Source organism: Diachasma alloeum, unplaced genomic scaffold (assembly GCF_001412515.2).
Source record: "Diachasma alloeum isolate Michigan unplaced genomic scaffold, Dall2.0 Dall_scaffold_00327, whole genome shotgun sequence".
NCBI classification, from domain to species: Eukaryota; Metazoa; Arthropoda; class Insecta; order Hymenoptera; family Braconidae; genus Diachasma; species Diachasma alloeum.
Window position 1 is genome coordinate 139,374 of NW_021680466.1, and position 16,857 is coordinate 156,230.

General features: G+C 35.9%; 2 protein-coding genes across 3 annotated transcripts; one reads left to right on the plus strand and one right to left on the minus strand.

Annotated features, from left to right (window-relative positions):
• Nucleotides 1–958: 958 nt before the first annotated feature.
• Nucleotides 959–7,234, minus strand: LOC107040352 (odorant receptor 13a). The gene is made up of 9 exons (XM_015260408.2): nucleotides 7,088–7,234; nucleotides 6,878–6,997; nucleotides 6,701–6,818; nucleotides 3,426–3,687; nucleotides 3,115–3,216; nucleotides 2,933–3,023; nucleotides 1,330–1,466; nucleotides 1,132–1,264; nucleotides 959–1,058 (listed from the first exon to the last, which is right to left on the minus strand). The coding sequence occupies exons 1-9, from the start codon at nucleotides 7,232–7,234 to the stop codon at nucleotides 1,008–1,010; spliced, it is 1,161 nt and encodes a 386-aa protein (XP_015115894.1). The 3' UTR covers nucleotides 959–1,007.
• Nucleotides 2,758–16,856, plus strand: LOC107040354. Of its 2 annotated transcripts, none has more exons than XM_015260412.1 (3): nucleotides 2,758–2,842; nucleotides 14,904–15,128; nucleotides 16,011–16,856. In XM_015260412.1, exons 1-3 carry the CDS (start codon nucleotides 2,803–2,805, stop codon nucleotides 16,178–16,180), a joined length of 435 nt encoding a protein of 144 aa, XP_015115898.1. In that variant the 5' UTR covers nucleotides 2,758–2,802; the 3' UTR covers nucleotides 16,181–16,856. The 2 variants fall into 2 exon arrangements, with proteins under 2 accessions (XP_015115898.1, XP_015115897.1); XM_015260411.1 differs by lacking the exon at nucleotides 2,758–2,842 and adding an exon at nucleotides 11,341–11,952.
• The last annotated feature ends 1 nt before the right edge of the window (nucleotide 16,857 follows it).

Here is a 16,857-nt window from a genome sequence, read left to right on the forward strand (position 1 = left end):
CACGCAAATGTCGCAGTGTTTGTGGTTTCATTTTGATAAATCATCGGGATTCGGGGGAGGGAAATTGCGAAAATTGTATATCACAGTGTCACGCGTATGAGACGCACGGAGAGAAATGTTCAGTTAAAATTATGGAACTCACAATTCGCTCACCGATTACGGAATCGACTCCAAAAAATTAAAGGGCGGTATCGTAATTTTTCACAGGAGATTCAGATAAATATTGGGGAACGCTCTGGAAAAATTCTGTGACAGTTCTGTAAAATTTCCTACAACCACATTTCGCTCTGCACGGAGAGAAATATTCAGTAAAAATTACGGAACTCAGAAGTCACTCATCGATTACGGAATCGACTCAGACAATTTAAGTAACGGTATCGTTATTTTTCACAGGAGATTCGGATAAAAATTACGGACCGCTCCGAAAAAATTCCGTGACAGTTCCACACTGATAGAAAGGATTAGTTATTGTTAACGAATGGATTTGGTTGAAGATGAGGGTCTATTCGGTCTTGCCAAATGTTCATTCGTTAATAGTTAACGAATCTCGTTTGGAATAAATGAATCAGTCTATCAGTGCATAACATTTTCTACAGCCACATTTCGCTCCGGAATTACGGAAAAGATACGTAATTTTTATTGAATATTTCTCTCTGTGTGGAATTACGGAAAAGATACGTCATTTTTGTTGAATATTTTTCCCAATCGGATTTCGACCAATCAAAGTGCATTATTTGAGACTACCCGACAGTTTTAGTTCGGATATTTGCTCCTAGCTTTTGAATATTTCGCCGTAGTTCTTCATTTTTTTCCCTGAATATTTCTGTCCGTGCATCTTTCTGTATTCACCTTATGCTCCTTTGCAATTAAAAATTGTATCATTCATAATTACATAAATTTTATTTTTGTCTATACGTCTCTAGTCATCATCAATTTACAAAAATAACGCATAGAGGTACGGTATTCTTCAACATGATAACCAGCGTTGAGATATTCAATTGAAATATCTATCGCATTGATAGCAATAGAGTGAAGAAAGACATAGTCATCCTCATGGCCTTTGAATGAAAGTAATCATTGTTATTATCGTCACCATTGATTGTCATTTGAGATTTATTACTGAAGACTTACAGCACCAAAACTCTCCATCGACATGACGTAGAATTTGCCGGCCGTGATTTGACATGGATTTGCGCTTCTCATCATCAGAGGGAGGAGCATCCGTTGTAATTTGGGAGGGAAGGTGTACCATTCACTCTGGTAACTGTTGAATAAATCAAAATTAATTATATTGTGACGATGAATGATGGTTGGTAAACTGATACGCACACTGATGAATATATTGTCTCACTCTCCACTATCAGAGCGTGGCCTTGCCAACTGCTCCAGAATAGATGGAATATCGTGCCGATGTTGAAAGATGCGAATCTAATTATTTCACTCACTTCATTACCTTTGATGACGATCTGCATATTGAACGAACATAGACTTTATTATCAACGATTGGCTGAAGAAAAAAAACAGCCAGAGGGAGACGACTCACGTACGAAAAAATCCTATAGAAAATTCGAACATTTCCTATAGAATTTTTATAGGAAATTCTATAGAGAATCCTATAGGGAATTTTTATTTTTTTTATAGGAATCCTATAGGAAATCGTATAGAGAATTCGAACATTTCCTATAAGATTCCTTATCAGGTTTTTCGTACTGTATTTCTTATAGATGTTCCGTAGAATTTCATATGAGATTTTTAATAGGATTTCTTATAAAATTTTGGAAATCCTAAATTTTATAAGAAATTTAGTGAGGGTAAACGGAACGGAGGGGTTTTTATGAGAGTCAAACGGATTCCTTTAAAGTAGCTCTACCCTTACGGTAAATTCAAAGATCATTGAAAACTGCAAAAAAATTGCAGAAAATTCGCTTAGATTCGGAATTCTAAGTTTTTTCTCAAGTTAATTATCGTTTTGGTTTTTCAAAGAAGAAATGTTCAAAAATCAGGATTTAACCCACTGTCTTATGTGAAAATCAACATTTCGATTGTAATTGAAGATTAAAATCTGATTTTTTTTCATTAGATGTGAAAAAATCAAGACTTTTTTGGACACCTCATAAAGAATAATCCACCGTTTTGCAAATAAGTTTTATCATTTATTTATAAGAGGGAAATGTTTAAAAATATATCAATATTTTGCGACATTTAATTTAGATAATACTGACTGGGTATGAATTTTTCAAAGTTTTCCATGCAATTTAGTTGAAAAATTTAAAATCTAAAAATATCCAAAAGTTCAGCGTAGCCCGGCCGAAGGGTAGAGCTACTTTAATAGGATTTCGTAAATTTCATAAGAAATCCTATCTCAGGAGATCTTATCTGAAAAATCCTATAGGATATGTTCGAATTCTCCATAGGATATCCAATAAGATTTCCTATAGGAAATCCTCCAATAAGATTTCACTATAGGAAATCCTATAGGATTTTTTCATACGTGTTGTTCATAGGGGAGGATGGGGCAAAACGGCCCCCCTTCAATCGTCAATATTTTCCGATTCAATAATCCGATTGGGATGAGTTAGAGCTCGTTTTGAAGAATGAAAAATTATCTTCAAAATGAAGTTGAAACTGGGAATTTTCACAATGTCATTCAATGTTTTGCCCCATCCTCCCCTACATAAAAATGATTTATTCCAATTACGGAATCGACTCAAAAAATTTAAGTGACGGTATCGTAATTTTTCACAGGAGATTCAGTTAAAAATTACGGAACGCTCTGAAAAAATTCCGTGACAGTTGCGTAAAATGTCCTGCAACCACATTGCGTTTCGGAATTACGGAAAAGGTACGTAATTTTTATTGAATATTTCTCTCCGTGCAGCTGTAATTATCGATCATTGGAAGTGGTTCAATTTAGGCCCAGTTGAATGCTTACCATCATTCCAGTCGATGTTATCACCAGCATGTTCATTCCAACCAGTAGTAAAAATGGAATTGTACAAATTGATTCCAACCGTTGAACAAACCTATCGTTAAAGATGTCTCATATCGTTTCTCATCCTTCTCCTATTGTCCTCTATTAATTTCTATAGCGTAATGTAGAGATATTTCACTTACTCGAGAATATTAGTTTGCATGTCAGCGCATATTTGTATTCGTTTCTCTGAAGTTGTTTCCTTATCAAGAGGGTCGTCAATATGCACGCATTCTAGATGTAATCTAGTAATAAAATATGGACGTGGAATTAGTTCATCTGAGAGAAAAAATGGAGCAGAAACAGATAGAGAGAGACAAAATGAACCTCAGTAAAAGTGACGATTAAAAGATCGATAAGCACTGAAAAATTACTGAAATTTCTCCAAATGTTCATTGACTCATGTCAGGTAGGTTCATTCTGTCAGAATATTCCCTTTTAGAGATTCACTTACTTTAAAATGTTGCACATGCCGCAAGTATGATTGACAAATATTGAAAATAAATTATCAAAGAAAAGAACGACGGTGAATACAACGGGAATAGTCAAATAAGCGTGAATCAGAATTAGGAAGTAGTACTCGTTTTGATCAACGAAATATTCAGTTTGATACAGAAATATTCGTGAGCGAGACTCATTCAGAGGTATCCATATGTCCATTAGCATTGGAATTGCCGGTATAGTGAGGAACAATGCGAGGAATCCAAAAATAGACACTACATTCAATTAATTTTTTGTAGAGTAAAATAAAAAAAGTACACGACATTTATATATTTTGAGATACGCAATCATGTTGTTTTTTGGAAGATTAGAAAGCAAATTATGATATGGTGCGAGTTCAATGAGTTTCATTTAGGGTGAACAGTCTAATTATGGAATATTCAAGGGTCTTCAGAGGTTCAGAGAATGGTTTGAAAATGAACTATTGTTTGAAAAAATATTTTCTAAAATACTGGTCGATTCCAAATTCAGTAGAGTTCAGAAGAATAAGAGAAAAAACACATTATGTAATGAGAAATAATCGGGCAAAATGAAAAATTAGGTTTAAGTCCAAAAAACCTATTACCGAACACTTTTGCCAAATATGGAATATTGTGCGCCCAATTACGGAACATTAGAACTTTGTGAGATAGTCAAAGGTGAGGGGCCCGAAGCAATAAAGATATTTTTGTAGAAAAATGTCAAGAAATTCAGATTATAATTGAAAATTGGAATTGTCATGCTAATTTTATTATGTAAAGAAACTCTTACTAGTGAACAAACGTAAAAATGAGTAATATCGATCACATGAACACATAACTCGACCTTCTTCGTATATGAATTTGTCAGAACAATTTAACAAAGAATAGAAACATAAATGTCATTATATTTTCAATTTATCAATTATTTATATACTTTTGACTGAGCCACTCTGGCACGGGCCAAACGAATACATCAGTGTTCCGTCGATTAGAAATGCCATGAAACCCAAATCCAAATAGCGGAACACCCTTATATTTGTAGAAATTAGAACTTTTGGATAAAATGAATGCAACAATATGAAAAAATGAAGCTTTTAGGATCAATATTAGTCTGGACTAACGACATTTGATGATTATTAACTCAAGTAATTTCTTTCGGCAAATTAGCGGTTATACTGTCAACTAGCCAATCACGAAACATTAAAACTTTGTAGAAAAATGTCAACAAGTTCAGATTATAATTGAAAATTGGAATTATCATGTTAATTTTATTACGCAAAGACACTCTTACTAGTGAACACGGAGAGAAATATTCAATAAAAATTACGTATCTTTTCCGTAATTCCGGAGCGAAATGTGGTTGATAGGAAATTTTACGGAACTGTCACGGAATTTTTTCGGAGCGTTCCGTAATTTTTATCTGAATCTCCTGTGAAAAATTACGATACCGTCACTTAAATTTTCTGAGTCGATTCCGTAATCGGCGAGTGAATTGTGAGTTCCGTAATTTTTACTAAACATTTCTTTCCGTGAACAAACGTGAAAATAAGTAATGTCGATCACATGAACACATAATTCGACCTTCTTCGTATATGAATTTGTCAGAACAATTTAACAAAGAATAGAAACATAAATATCATTATATTTTCAATTTATCAATTATTTATATACTTTAGACTGAGCCACTCTGGCACGGGCCAAACGAATACATCAGTGTTCCGTCGATTAGAAATGCCATGAAAACTCTACCCAAATGGCGAAACACCCCTATATTTGTAGAAATAAGAACTTTCGGATAAAATGAATGCAACAATATGAAAAAATGAAGCTTTTAGGATCAATATTAGTCCGGGCTAACGACATTTGATGATTATTAACCCAAGTAATTTCCTTCGGCACATTAGCGGTCACACTGTCACATCTAACTACTCACCTCTCGCAAAATGACAAAAAATGACAGCTGGCAGGGTTTAAAATTACGATACCGTCACTTAAATTTTCTGAGTCGATTCCGTAATCGGTGAGTGAATTGTGAGTTCCGTAATTTTTACTGAACATTTCTTTCCGTGAACAAACGTAAAAATAAGTAATGTCGATCACATGAACACATAACTCGACTTTCTTCGTATATGAATTTGTCAGAAAAATTTAACAAAGAATAGAAACATAAATGTCACTATATTTTCACTTTATCAATTATTTATATACTTTTGACTGAACCACTCTGGAACGGGCCAAACGAAAACATCAGTGTTCCGTCGATTAGAAATGCCATGAAAACCCAACCCAACTGGCGAAACACCCCTATATTTGTAGAAATAAGAACTTTCAGATAAAATGAATGCAACAATATGAAAAAATGAAGCTTTTAGGATCAATATTAGTCCGGGCTAACGACATTTGATGATTATTAACCCAAGTAATTTCCTTCGGCACATTAGCGGTCACACTGTCACATCTAACTACTCACCTCTCGCAAAATGACAAAAAATGACAGCTGGCAGGGTTTAAAATTACGATACCGTCACTTAAATTTTCTGAGTCGATTCCGTAATCGGTGAGTGAATTGTGAGTTCCGTAATTTTTACTGAACATTTCTTTCCGTGAACAAACGTAAAAATAAGTAATGTCGATCACATGAACACATAATTCGACCTTCTTCGTATATGAATTTGTCAGAAAAATTTAACAAAGAATAGAAACATAAATGTCACTATATTTTCACTTTATCAATTATTTATATACTTTTGACTGAACCACTCTGGAACGGGCCAAACGAAAACATCAGTGTTCCGTCGATTAGAAATGCCATGAAAACCCAACCCAAATGGCGAAACACCCCTATATTTGTAGAAATAAGAACTTTCGGATAAAATGAATGCAACAATATGAAAAAATGAAGCTTTTAGGATCAATATTAGTCCGGGCTAACGACATTTGATGATTATTAACCCAAGTAATTTCCTTCGGCACATTAGCGGTCACACTGTCACATCTAACTACTCACCTCTCGCAAAATGGCAAAAAATGACAGCTGGCATTGTTTATATCCATTATTGAGCGGAAAACAGGAGATAGACCACCAAATATATTCTCATATTATGGAAGCAAATATCCACTTGATTAAAAAAAATCGATTCGATAGATAGGCAAGTATTCCAGAAATCTGGCAAAATATTCGAATGTTCCGATAATTGGAGGGAGGAGAGGGTCCGCAATTGACTTGTTCACCCTATAATGTATATAAATATCATAATTACTCCCGTACTTGTATAAAGATTACTAATTTTTCTCCCGCGCTCGGAAAATTCTGCCAATAATTGGATATCCTCCTCAACTTTTAAATTTTTCCAATCCCTTTCTATGGACAGTAGCAATTCTCTCATCTGAAAATTTCACTCACATAATAATCAATAAGTCACTCAATTAAATGCATCACAATTACACTATTATCGTCAATTGCCCAAGTGAAGAACTTTATGTACGCTGCAGCATAGACGCAAAACATTGGAATAGACTCCATCACTACATCTATGTCGTCCAATGATTCCACAAACTTAATCATCTGGAATGATAAAAATTATGAAATTCTCTATAATAATTCCTCCCAATAGCGATAATGTAGTATAATATAATGGTGATAATCCTTTGATACCGTTGGTACACATATACTGGTGACGAGAAAAATTGTCAGGCACTTGAAAAACCTATTTCTCCCAGCAGACTGGAACGGCCACTGTCCCATCATTCTCATACCCCACCTGGTAGGCCTGTAATATGTACTGTCGAGTATGCTCTTCATTTTCACTCTGAATAAGAACCAACCTCAACACGTTAGTCAAATCGCAAAATCATTTAGTACTTCTAGTGAGGCGTCTAGTCTGCTTCATTGCCTATTCCCTTGGACGAATTAATAATGATCATCTCTCTACTCGTTTATACGGAAACGAGGTGCATGCGAGGTTTTAATGACTTTCACCATATCAATTTGGTTATTCAATTATTGGTGAGAGTGAAAACTAGCGTTAAATGTTATTGCGATATGTGGTGAGTCTACGAGGCCTATAACATATTCTTTTTGCCATTAGACAACGAGAAAATTGGTGGTTCATTGACAATTCAAGTCTTGAAAATAGTTTGATAAAGTAGCATGCGGAATAGGGGACAATTACTATGATAGCCCCCCGCTCTGTGGGAGTCGTGCAAATTATCTAGTGGAAATACGGGGATGAGAACTTGGAGAGGTACGAAGAAATCGAAGGGCTCAGCAGTTGAATAATTTTCCGGATAGGGTAAACAGACCAATAGCTTGACTCGGACCAATACCTGAACGATTTCACCGTTTATTGAATATTCTATAAATAATAGGACGAAAACTGTGCGGATTATTATCATTATCAATAATAACACGTATGTATAATCATGTGATGGATTTTTTTTTCGAAACATCAACATTACAGCGACCAAAAAAATATTCAAGAGTTACAGTGCTGGGTGACGTGGCGCTGCAATTTGCTAAGCATCAGTGACAGAGTGTCGTGGAGAGAAAAAAAAAAGTTCTCTTTTAAAAGTGTCATATGGGGGAAATAGCACAATATTTTCAGAAGGAGAATCACAAGTATTCAATAAAAATTACGTATCTTTTCCGTAATTCCGGAGCGAAACGTGATTGTAGGAAATTTTACCGAACTGTCACGGAATTTTTCCAGAGCGTTTCGTAATTTTTATTTTAATCTCCTGTGAAAAAATTAATTTTCTGAGTCGATTCCGTAATCGGTGAGCGAATTGTGAGTTTTGTCATTTTTACTGAACATTTCTCTCCGTGTATTGAACAGTTTGTGATATATGACGAAATATGGGAATAAATAGGGACAATGGCGGACCCGATCGATTTTGCCCTGTATAATCACGAAAAACTTGATTGTTGCCTGTTTTTACCTGCAAAATGCTTTTAGCTTTTTTCTTTAAATGTTCATTACACTCCAAAGAATAAAGTTAAGCATCCGTTTTACATTATTCGCAATAGACCATGCATAAATGAATTTTAAATTTCATAAATTTTTCCGTGTTTCTAGAGTGGAGTAAAATTTATGAAGTTCCAAATTCGTTTATTCATGATCTATTGCAAATAAAGTAAACCGGATGCTTAACTTTATTCTTCGGACTGTAACGAACATTTAAAAAAACTTAAAATTGTATGAAAACTACGGCGCAAGGAGCATTTTGACGGAAAAAACAGGAAAAAATGAAGTTTTTCGTGGTTATACGGGGCAAAATCGATCGGGTCCGTAATTTTCCCTAGTTATTCCCATATTCCGTCATATATCACAGACTGTTCAATGGGTCCCAAGGTCCAGTAAAATTTTAACTGGGCCTTGGGACCCAGTTTTAAATTTCACCGACGTATCCCCTTAAGAATCAATTTGCCTTGTATTTCATCGCGTTCAATAAAACAAAATTCACATGTTTGTGTAAACTGGATGAAAATTCTATATTTCTCCAGACCGTCCATGTATTGGCCATAAATCGCCCTAGCGTCCAGTTATTGGGGATTTCAACGCACGGAGAGAAATATTCAATAAAAATTACGTATCTTTTCCGTAATTCCGGAGCGAAATGTGGTTGTAGGAAATTTTACGGAACTGTCACGAAATTTTCCCGGAGCGTTCCGTAATCGGTGAGTGAATTGTGAGTTCCGTAATTTTTACTGAACATTTCTCTCCGTGCGATATTCCACTTTTCCCTCATTTAATTATTCTCTTCTTCATTTTTTTCGCTTCAAATTATTGTTTTTTTCCTAATGCATACATTCTTTCGAATGTTGCATGTTGAATGCATTTTCGAATGTTGAAATTTCAGGTCTGGAACTCAGTTTTATTCATTCAGCTACTTCATCGAGTCTAAATCCTCTAATGAAGCTAAACATTTCCTTAACCATCCAGCGGTTGCCGTTTATCCTACATATGTTGTGCAAATTAGGGGTTTTTTATTCCTTAATCATTGTGTTGACAATATTATTGTTCTCGTGTATGCCGTTGTCTTCTGTCAGAGTGAAATACAAAAAGACTGAAGAACATTTCGAATAACGGTACTAAAGGTGAATATCCACAAAATTTTCCGACATGTGCCATCCGCCATTCCTGTTTCATTGTTACAAAATTATATATTTTTCGCCTTCATATGGTGTAATCGTATCATTGGACTGATAACAAAAGAGTGAAGAAGGACATGGTCACTCTCATGGCCTAAGATAAATAGACAAACCAATAACGAATTAATGATTGAGTAACGGTAATAGTTGACAAAGAAGAGGACAGAATGACAGAAATGGACCTTTCTTGAAATTACAGTAGAGGCTTCGTATAAGATACGTCTCTATAAGATACCTTGCGCTCCGAGCGCTCGAGGCCTACCGCCGCTCTCGGCTCTTCTATCGACTCCCGAATATTTACGTTCTATCGACTCCCGGTCATTTTTCAACGGGAAGAGAGTACACTGATAGAACGGATTAGTTATTGTTAACGAATGGATTTTGGTTGGAGGTTGGGGTCTATTCGGTCTCACCAAATGTTCATTCGTTATAGTTAGCGAATGTATATTTGAGGAGCCTTGTTTGACTTGACTTTCGCCATTCAAGTGAACCCTTCGTTAACTATTAACAAATAGTTCTAGTGACTAAAATTCTAAGAGAATTCGAATTTAGAGAGAAAAAATTTCCGCTTCGCCCAGCCGGGAATCGAACCCGGGTCTCCCAGATACGCGCCGGGCACTCTTACCGACTAAGCTACCGGGAACCACAGAAATTCACTCTCAAATTCACCTCAAACACCGCCTAACCTCCTTTAGGCATTGAAGAATTCTAAGAGAATTCGAATTTAGAGAGAAAAAATTTCCGCTTCGCCCAGCCGGGAATCGAACCCGGGAATTACGCTGACTACAGAAGTCACTAGAACTATTAACAAATATTCATTTGGTCATATTCAACTCTATCATTCGTTAATAGTTAACGAATCTCGTTTGGAATAAATGAATCGTTCTATCAGTGTGGTTATAAGAATCAAACGGTGTTAAGGGTCAAACGGGAGCGACGAACGAAGTGATCATGAGGGTCTAATGACCTTACGGGGGGTCACACCACTTTTTTCAAGTAATGAAAATATACATCTATTTTTTTTTCGCTTTTCCCATCGAAAAATCGTAATTTTTCGTCTGTGATTGTTCTCGAGTCCACCAACAATGCCCCAACGTCAGCGGCCATTCTATCACGCGGGGTTATGTTTAGAGAGAAAAGGGAACGCGGGCGATACAAATTCAAAACATTAAACACATATAAATTGATTAGTTATCGATATTCATTCAGTAGAAATGAAAATTTCATTGAATTCGGGTGCAACGAGCGAGGTATAGCCCTATGACATAAAATAGTATACCCCTGGCTATAAATAGGACCCCTGGGCCCTATGACATAAAATAGTATACGAAACTCGTGCGTAATGGTGTTTTTTGACTCGTGGGATTGTAAAACTCGGCTTCGGCTCGTTTTACAACTTCCCACGAGCCAAAAAACCCATTACGCACTTGTTGCGTAATATACTATTTCCACACAATAGTTCATTTTGAAATCAGAAGTCTGGACCTCCGAAGAGCCTCGAGTGTTCCACAATTGGCCCGATCGCCCGATCACCCTATTCAAATTTTCCCGCAAAACAAAAATCCCCAGAATATTCTAGGCGGCCCTCGCAATTTACAAACACCAAAACTCCCCAGCAACCCCCCTCCGCCCTACCCCCGACGCAGTATGCTCGCACAATTCAATAATGGCAAATGGCGGGTGAAATAATAACAGATGATTGAACTCCCTATCTACCTCCCACTACCGCAATCGTCCAATCACTCTCTCCACACAACTCAACGCGCATTTATCTGTCACGACTAGAGTAGGAGAACCCCGCCGTCAGTGGTGTGTGTAAATCTACTCCTTCCAGACGTTTCAAAACGACTCGACTAAATCTCTCCTCCCCTGTCCAAATAAATAAATCACCGTTGAGTACAAAAAATTGAATTTCATCAGTGAACAGTAAAAAAAAATCGCCAGTTTTCGGGAATTTCGTGTGAGGTTAAGTCCAGGTGGACTCGTCTCGTCTGATCTCCAGTTAGCCAATCTCAATAACAACAATAACAACGAAACGAAAATAAATAGTTGAAAAAAGTGACTCGACTCGGACGATATTTCGTTTCAATTCAATTTTTTTTTTCAGTGGCTTTTTTATTATTTTTAGTTATTCGGCGAGAATCATGCGATGATGTTCCTTGTGTAACAGAGTAAGATTTCTCTTGGGTTGTTGTTGTTATTCGTCACTGGTCATATCTCTGCTATAAAAAGGAAAGTGCAAAATTTCTCTTGGGTGAAGTGGGGAGCAAGGATTTGGGGTTATTTTTTGGGTTATTTTTGGAAGAACATGTTTGGGTGGAAAAGTACCAGCTACTTTGGACTTTTGGTTGTGTTTGCGGTTGTTATAGGCAAGTACACACACTTTTTATTATTCTTTTATTGTCATGATAATTCACATCTTATCGCAGAGGTGAATCAATTGCAATTGCGTGCGATGATGAATTGATAGTGGATCATTTGATAAAATAGATAATTCTGAGGCTAAACAGCTGTGTTGTCTTGTATAGTTTATTTATGCTTTTGACACTATGACATTTATGCATCACCCGCGAGAGGATTAGGTTTTTTGATAAAAATTTTCGCTGGATAGAGGGGCAGCAACAATTTACACGTCCTCAGGCGCTGAACAATTGGCTGCTTGTCTCCCCTTTTGGCTGTCGTTAAACCCCACTCTTCTCTCTCGCGCTCTCTCTCTCTCTTTCAGCATATCTTCAGGCGCGTTCATGGACAATCGTCCACTTCCGGTTCTCATCACTCAACTTAAATCAACTCTTTCTATGCCCATCATTTAGTTTCATTCTCGAGAGATTCAGAAAGAGGGAACCATTTTGGACTGTTGGAAAATGCTTTCATTGTTCCTTTTTCTGAGAAGAATGAATTTTAAAAAGCGAAAGAACAAGTCGAGGATGAGCCCCCAGAGGCGAAAATAATCGATAAAATGACGATGTGTGACTTTTTGAAAAAAAGATTTTTGGATCAATTTGGATGTATTTTGCTCTATACGAGGATGTATTGAATTGATGGACACAAAATTTTGTACACAAGTGTGACTCAATGATAGTAACTAGTAGCCAGAATCTCAGATGTTTATTCCAAGTTTTAAGCGGATTATGGAACGTCACGTTAACTCTCAACTGAAAAAATTAGCAAAACGCGAATATCTCGAAAACTTTGTATGAATGGTATTCATACTTTGATTGGTCTTGATAGGGGGCGGCAAGACGAGTATTTTGAAAAAAAAATCAAATTAATCGGAGCAGGAGATTGGCAGATATTGAAGAAAACAGTTTGTCACAAAAAATTGAATATCTTCTAAACCACTTGTCCGATTTCGCCTACCCACAATCCCATCCTGTAATATCATAAGAGCTACAATCTCGCCAAATTTCGAAATCCTATCTAAATTTTTTGGGGAGTTATCGTGCACAGAACGATTTTCTCATAAAAACGAAAAATGCTAATTATTACCAAACTGTCCCTAGTTACATAGCAATATTGCGATTTGATAGATATTATTACAATGAATATTTTGACGTCAAAAAATTCAACATAATACTATATATATATGACCGGGATTTGAACCCGGGACCTTCCGATTATGCATCGGGTCAGCTATCCATTTTTTTTCAGTGAAAATTTTCTGCCGGAATAATTCCGGGAACCGGAATAATTCCGGTTCCCCTCCTGCCTCATCCAAATCCCATCCAATAATTTCCTATGACGTCACAAAGATGTGGAACGCTATATAAATTATGAAGCTGAAACTAGCTGAAACTAGCTGAAACTAGCTGAAACTAGCTGAAAAGATTCGATAGCAGAAGATTTGTGTTCGGCGAATCTAGGGGTGCACAAATGTTTTTAAGGGGAGATTACTATGAGTTTTAAAAGTCATGGGTTATTGGAGTGAGACTTTTCATACGTTGAAGATCGATCATATAGATCTGAAAACGAATAATTAGTGCAAAAAAAATTTTTTTTCATTGTTCTTTTGCCCGAAAACGCTGAAAATGCCAAAAACAGTCCAGGGCCTCTAATTTGTGAGCTACGAAGGATTTTTTTTTTTCAAAATTTTCGGAAAAATATGTGGAATAACTATTACAAGCTATTTTTTTTAAATTCGCCTCTTACATGGCCAAATTTGCTTTTTTGTATTTTTTTACACAAATAGTGAATTGTTTTATATGAAAAAAACCGAAATCAGCTGTGTAGGAGTCGAATTCCAAAAAACTGGCTGGTAATTGTTGTTCCACACATTTTCCGAAAATTAAAAAAATAATTCTTTTGTAGCTGAAAAATCGGAGATCCTGGACTGTTTTTAGCATTTTAAGCGTTTTCGGGCAAACGAACAATAAAAAAAATTTTTTGGCACTAATTATTCGTTTTCAGATCTATATAATCGATCTTCAACGTATGAAAAGTCTCACTCCAATAACTCACGACTTTTAAAACTCATAGTAGTCTCCCCTTAAGTAATGTACAAACTATTTCGCACTCGAAAAATATTTGTACATATGATTATTTGGCTTACTTACACTTTAATATCCCTTGAATTGAATTTTCTGCTGACGAATATTCTGCTAGTTTCAGCTTCATATGTAAATTCCCTTCTTTAATGTAAAAAGAAGCATATTTTTTATTTTCCACATGATCCTGCATTCAGTTACGTAGTTTTCGAGATATTGAGATAAGAAGATTTTTAAGAAATTGCTGTATCTCGGAAACTACTTGAACGATTGCGCTGAAATTGCGCCTTGAAGTGCTCCAAAGTAATACCAATTATGTGCCGAAATTTCATATTTTTAGCTTCAACTTTAGTCATTTTTCTGTGAAGATTTACAAAAATTTTCTGAAAAATTCGCACGGACATCCGAACATACCCATTTTCTAATAAAAATAATATCCCCACGTTTCATGACATTCTAGGTCATTTCAAAATCAACGATTACAAAGCTTCCATTCGGGAACAAAAAATGCATGAGTATTTAATATTATGGAACTTTGAACTGTGCTCTGATCACAACAACAAGTCCTTTTGATCATCGAGTCATCGGTGGGAACAATGGATTTGTGTGTCTGCTTGCGCTTGGAAATAATCGATATGCGAGAATCTATAATTAATGCTCCAGATTTGAGATTTGTGCGCACTGGTGATTGCCATTGACGTTAAGAAACGCGCAAATCTCAAAGTTTTGAATGAAATTAAAAGTATACGTTCACTCCTTAGATATTGTTTAGAGTTTGATCTTTTCAAGGGAATTTTCACTCACTTCTCGTTATTGATTTTCGTTTTTCACTGCAGATTGCTATGGAAAAGTGGGAAAACCGTGTCACATTGACACGGTGGGTTCACCGGACACCTGTGGTGAGAACGAGAGGTGTGTGCAAAGTACAACACTGAATAGTACAGCAAAATGCGAGTGTCTAAGAGGCTTCAACGTAGTATCTGGTGAATGCGTTGTTATTTCAACAACAGCTGCCGCCTCTACAGACTCTACAGATCACATAAATGAGCCCGAATCTTCAGGTGAAGCTTCCAAATAATTCAATCTTAATTTATGTAAGGTAGAGTGGAACAAAATGAAACACTCCCAAAAGAACTTGACGCAATTCACGAAAAAAAAAATTTTATCAACTATTTTTTTTATTATTGGGAGTACTGATGAGAATAATAATTTTCCATTCAGTAGAATGGAAAATTATTGAGAAGTTTTGACGGGAGAAGATTTAGTCAATGGAATAATTGAAAAGAAAATGAAACAGCAAAATCCAAAGTCCAGAAGAAGGCCCAGGGGGTGACCCAGAGGGGGAAGAAGGAAAATGTGATGCTGAATTTCAATCGAATGAAAAAAGAAAAGTGTAATCGCCCTAATCTAATCAATTGAATTATAGATGAAATATTTCATATTATTTGAAAAGAAAACTGGATAAAATTAATGAATATTATTAATATTGTCGTCTCGATATAAGAAATATATGAAAAACCTTCGGGAGTTTCGAATGAGGAGAGAACATAGACTCAGCGATGACGAGGTCTTGGTTTGTCTGCTGGAGAGTCAGGGGACAAGCTGACTAGTGGACGTTGAGATCGAGATCTAACAGGGGAGTGGGATTCATCTGCAGAGGTAATAGATAGTCGCTACGCTATATGTATAGAGGTTTCGAATATCAATGATTTTTTTCGCACCACATGTTCTTTTCTACCGAATAGAAAATTATTATTCTCATCAGTACTCACAATAATAAAAAAAGTTAATAAACAAAAGTTGACAGAAAGAATTTTTTTGCTTGAATTGCGTCAAATAGCCGTTTTTCGGCTGTTTCATTCTGCCCACTCGCCCCTATCAATTGTGTGGAGATGTGTCAAGGTAATTTCTTCAAAAACATGGCTTAATATATTTTTTTGCAGGCAGTTCTGTAGCAGTTGGATTACTAGTCCCAACATTTCTACTTCTCTTTGGTGGCCTTGGATTCTGTATTATCAGACGGTACAGATTACTCCCCTGTCGTCGAAATCTATATGGAAATGTGTTGGTAACACGAGAGGAGGACGACGACGATGATCCGCCAATCGCCTAAGAAAATAATTACAATGAAAAATCCTAAAGAACAGATAAAGAAAAGACTGAGAAATTTTCACATTGAACAAAAAAGTCTCCATTGTCATCGAGAATTGAAGTAAAACAATGATATTTTAATTTTTTAATCTTAAACAGTTAATTCAAGGGAATAGAAAGTTCAGCCATTTTCGCATTCCCTTGGTTATCAAAATTACTGTTTTTTTAAATTCTTGTTTTTCAACTCGGGAGAAGGATACCTCTGTTTATTTGTTAGATGTTGAGAAAAAAACAGTAATGACGAGGCCAAATGTGTAAAGAAGCGATTAAACGCTTAAATACATATATTTATATCTATACATGATATTACACGAAATGAAAAAAACGAATCGAGTGATTACAGATAAATATAAGATACATTTAAGGCGACACTACTATGAGTTTTTAAATTCGCGGGCTATTGGAGTGAGATTTATCATGCATTGAAGATCGATTATATATGTCTAAAAATGAATAATTAGTGCAAAAAAATTAATTGTTTGTTGTTCATATGTCCCGCAGACGCCTGAAGTGTTCAGAATAGTCCAGGGATTCTAATTTTTGAGTTTCCGAGGTTTTTTGACCTGGATACGTCTATGGTTTCAATATGGGGGGTCATTTTAGGAAACGGTCCTTATGTGCAGCGCCATCTATTGGAAT

What these genes read in the sequence shown, in the direction of transcription:
- LOC107040352 (XM_015260408.2), bottom strand. Translation starts at nt 7,234, where the DNA reads ATGAAGAGCATACTCGACAGTACATATTACAGGCCTACCAGGTGGGGT. An exon ending in ATGCAAACTAATATTCTCGA is followed by an intron (nt 3,024 to 3,114) that starts GTAAGTGAAATA and finishes CTTTAACGATAG; the next exon opens with GTTTGTTCAACGGTTGGAAT. An exon ending in TAACATCGACTGGAATGATG is followed by an intron (nt 1,467 to 2,932) that starts GTAAGCATTCAA and finishes TTCAATATGCAG; the next exon opens with ATCGTCATCAAAGGTAATGA.
- LOC107040354 (XM_015260411.1), top strand. Translation starts at nt 11,892, where the DNA reads ATGTTTGGGTGGAAAAGTACCAGCTACTTTGGACTTTTGGTTGTGTTT. An exon ending in TGTGTTTGCGGTTGTTATAG is followed by an intron (nt 11,953 to 14,903) that starts GCAAGTACACAC and finishes TTTTCACTGCAG; the next exon opens with ATTGCTATGGAAAAGTGGGA. An exon ending in AAATGAGCCCGAATCTTCAG is followed by an intron (nt 15,129 to 16,010) that starts GTGAAGCTTCCA and finishes ATTTTTTTGCAG; the next exon opens with GCAGTTCTGTAGCAGTTGGA.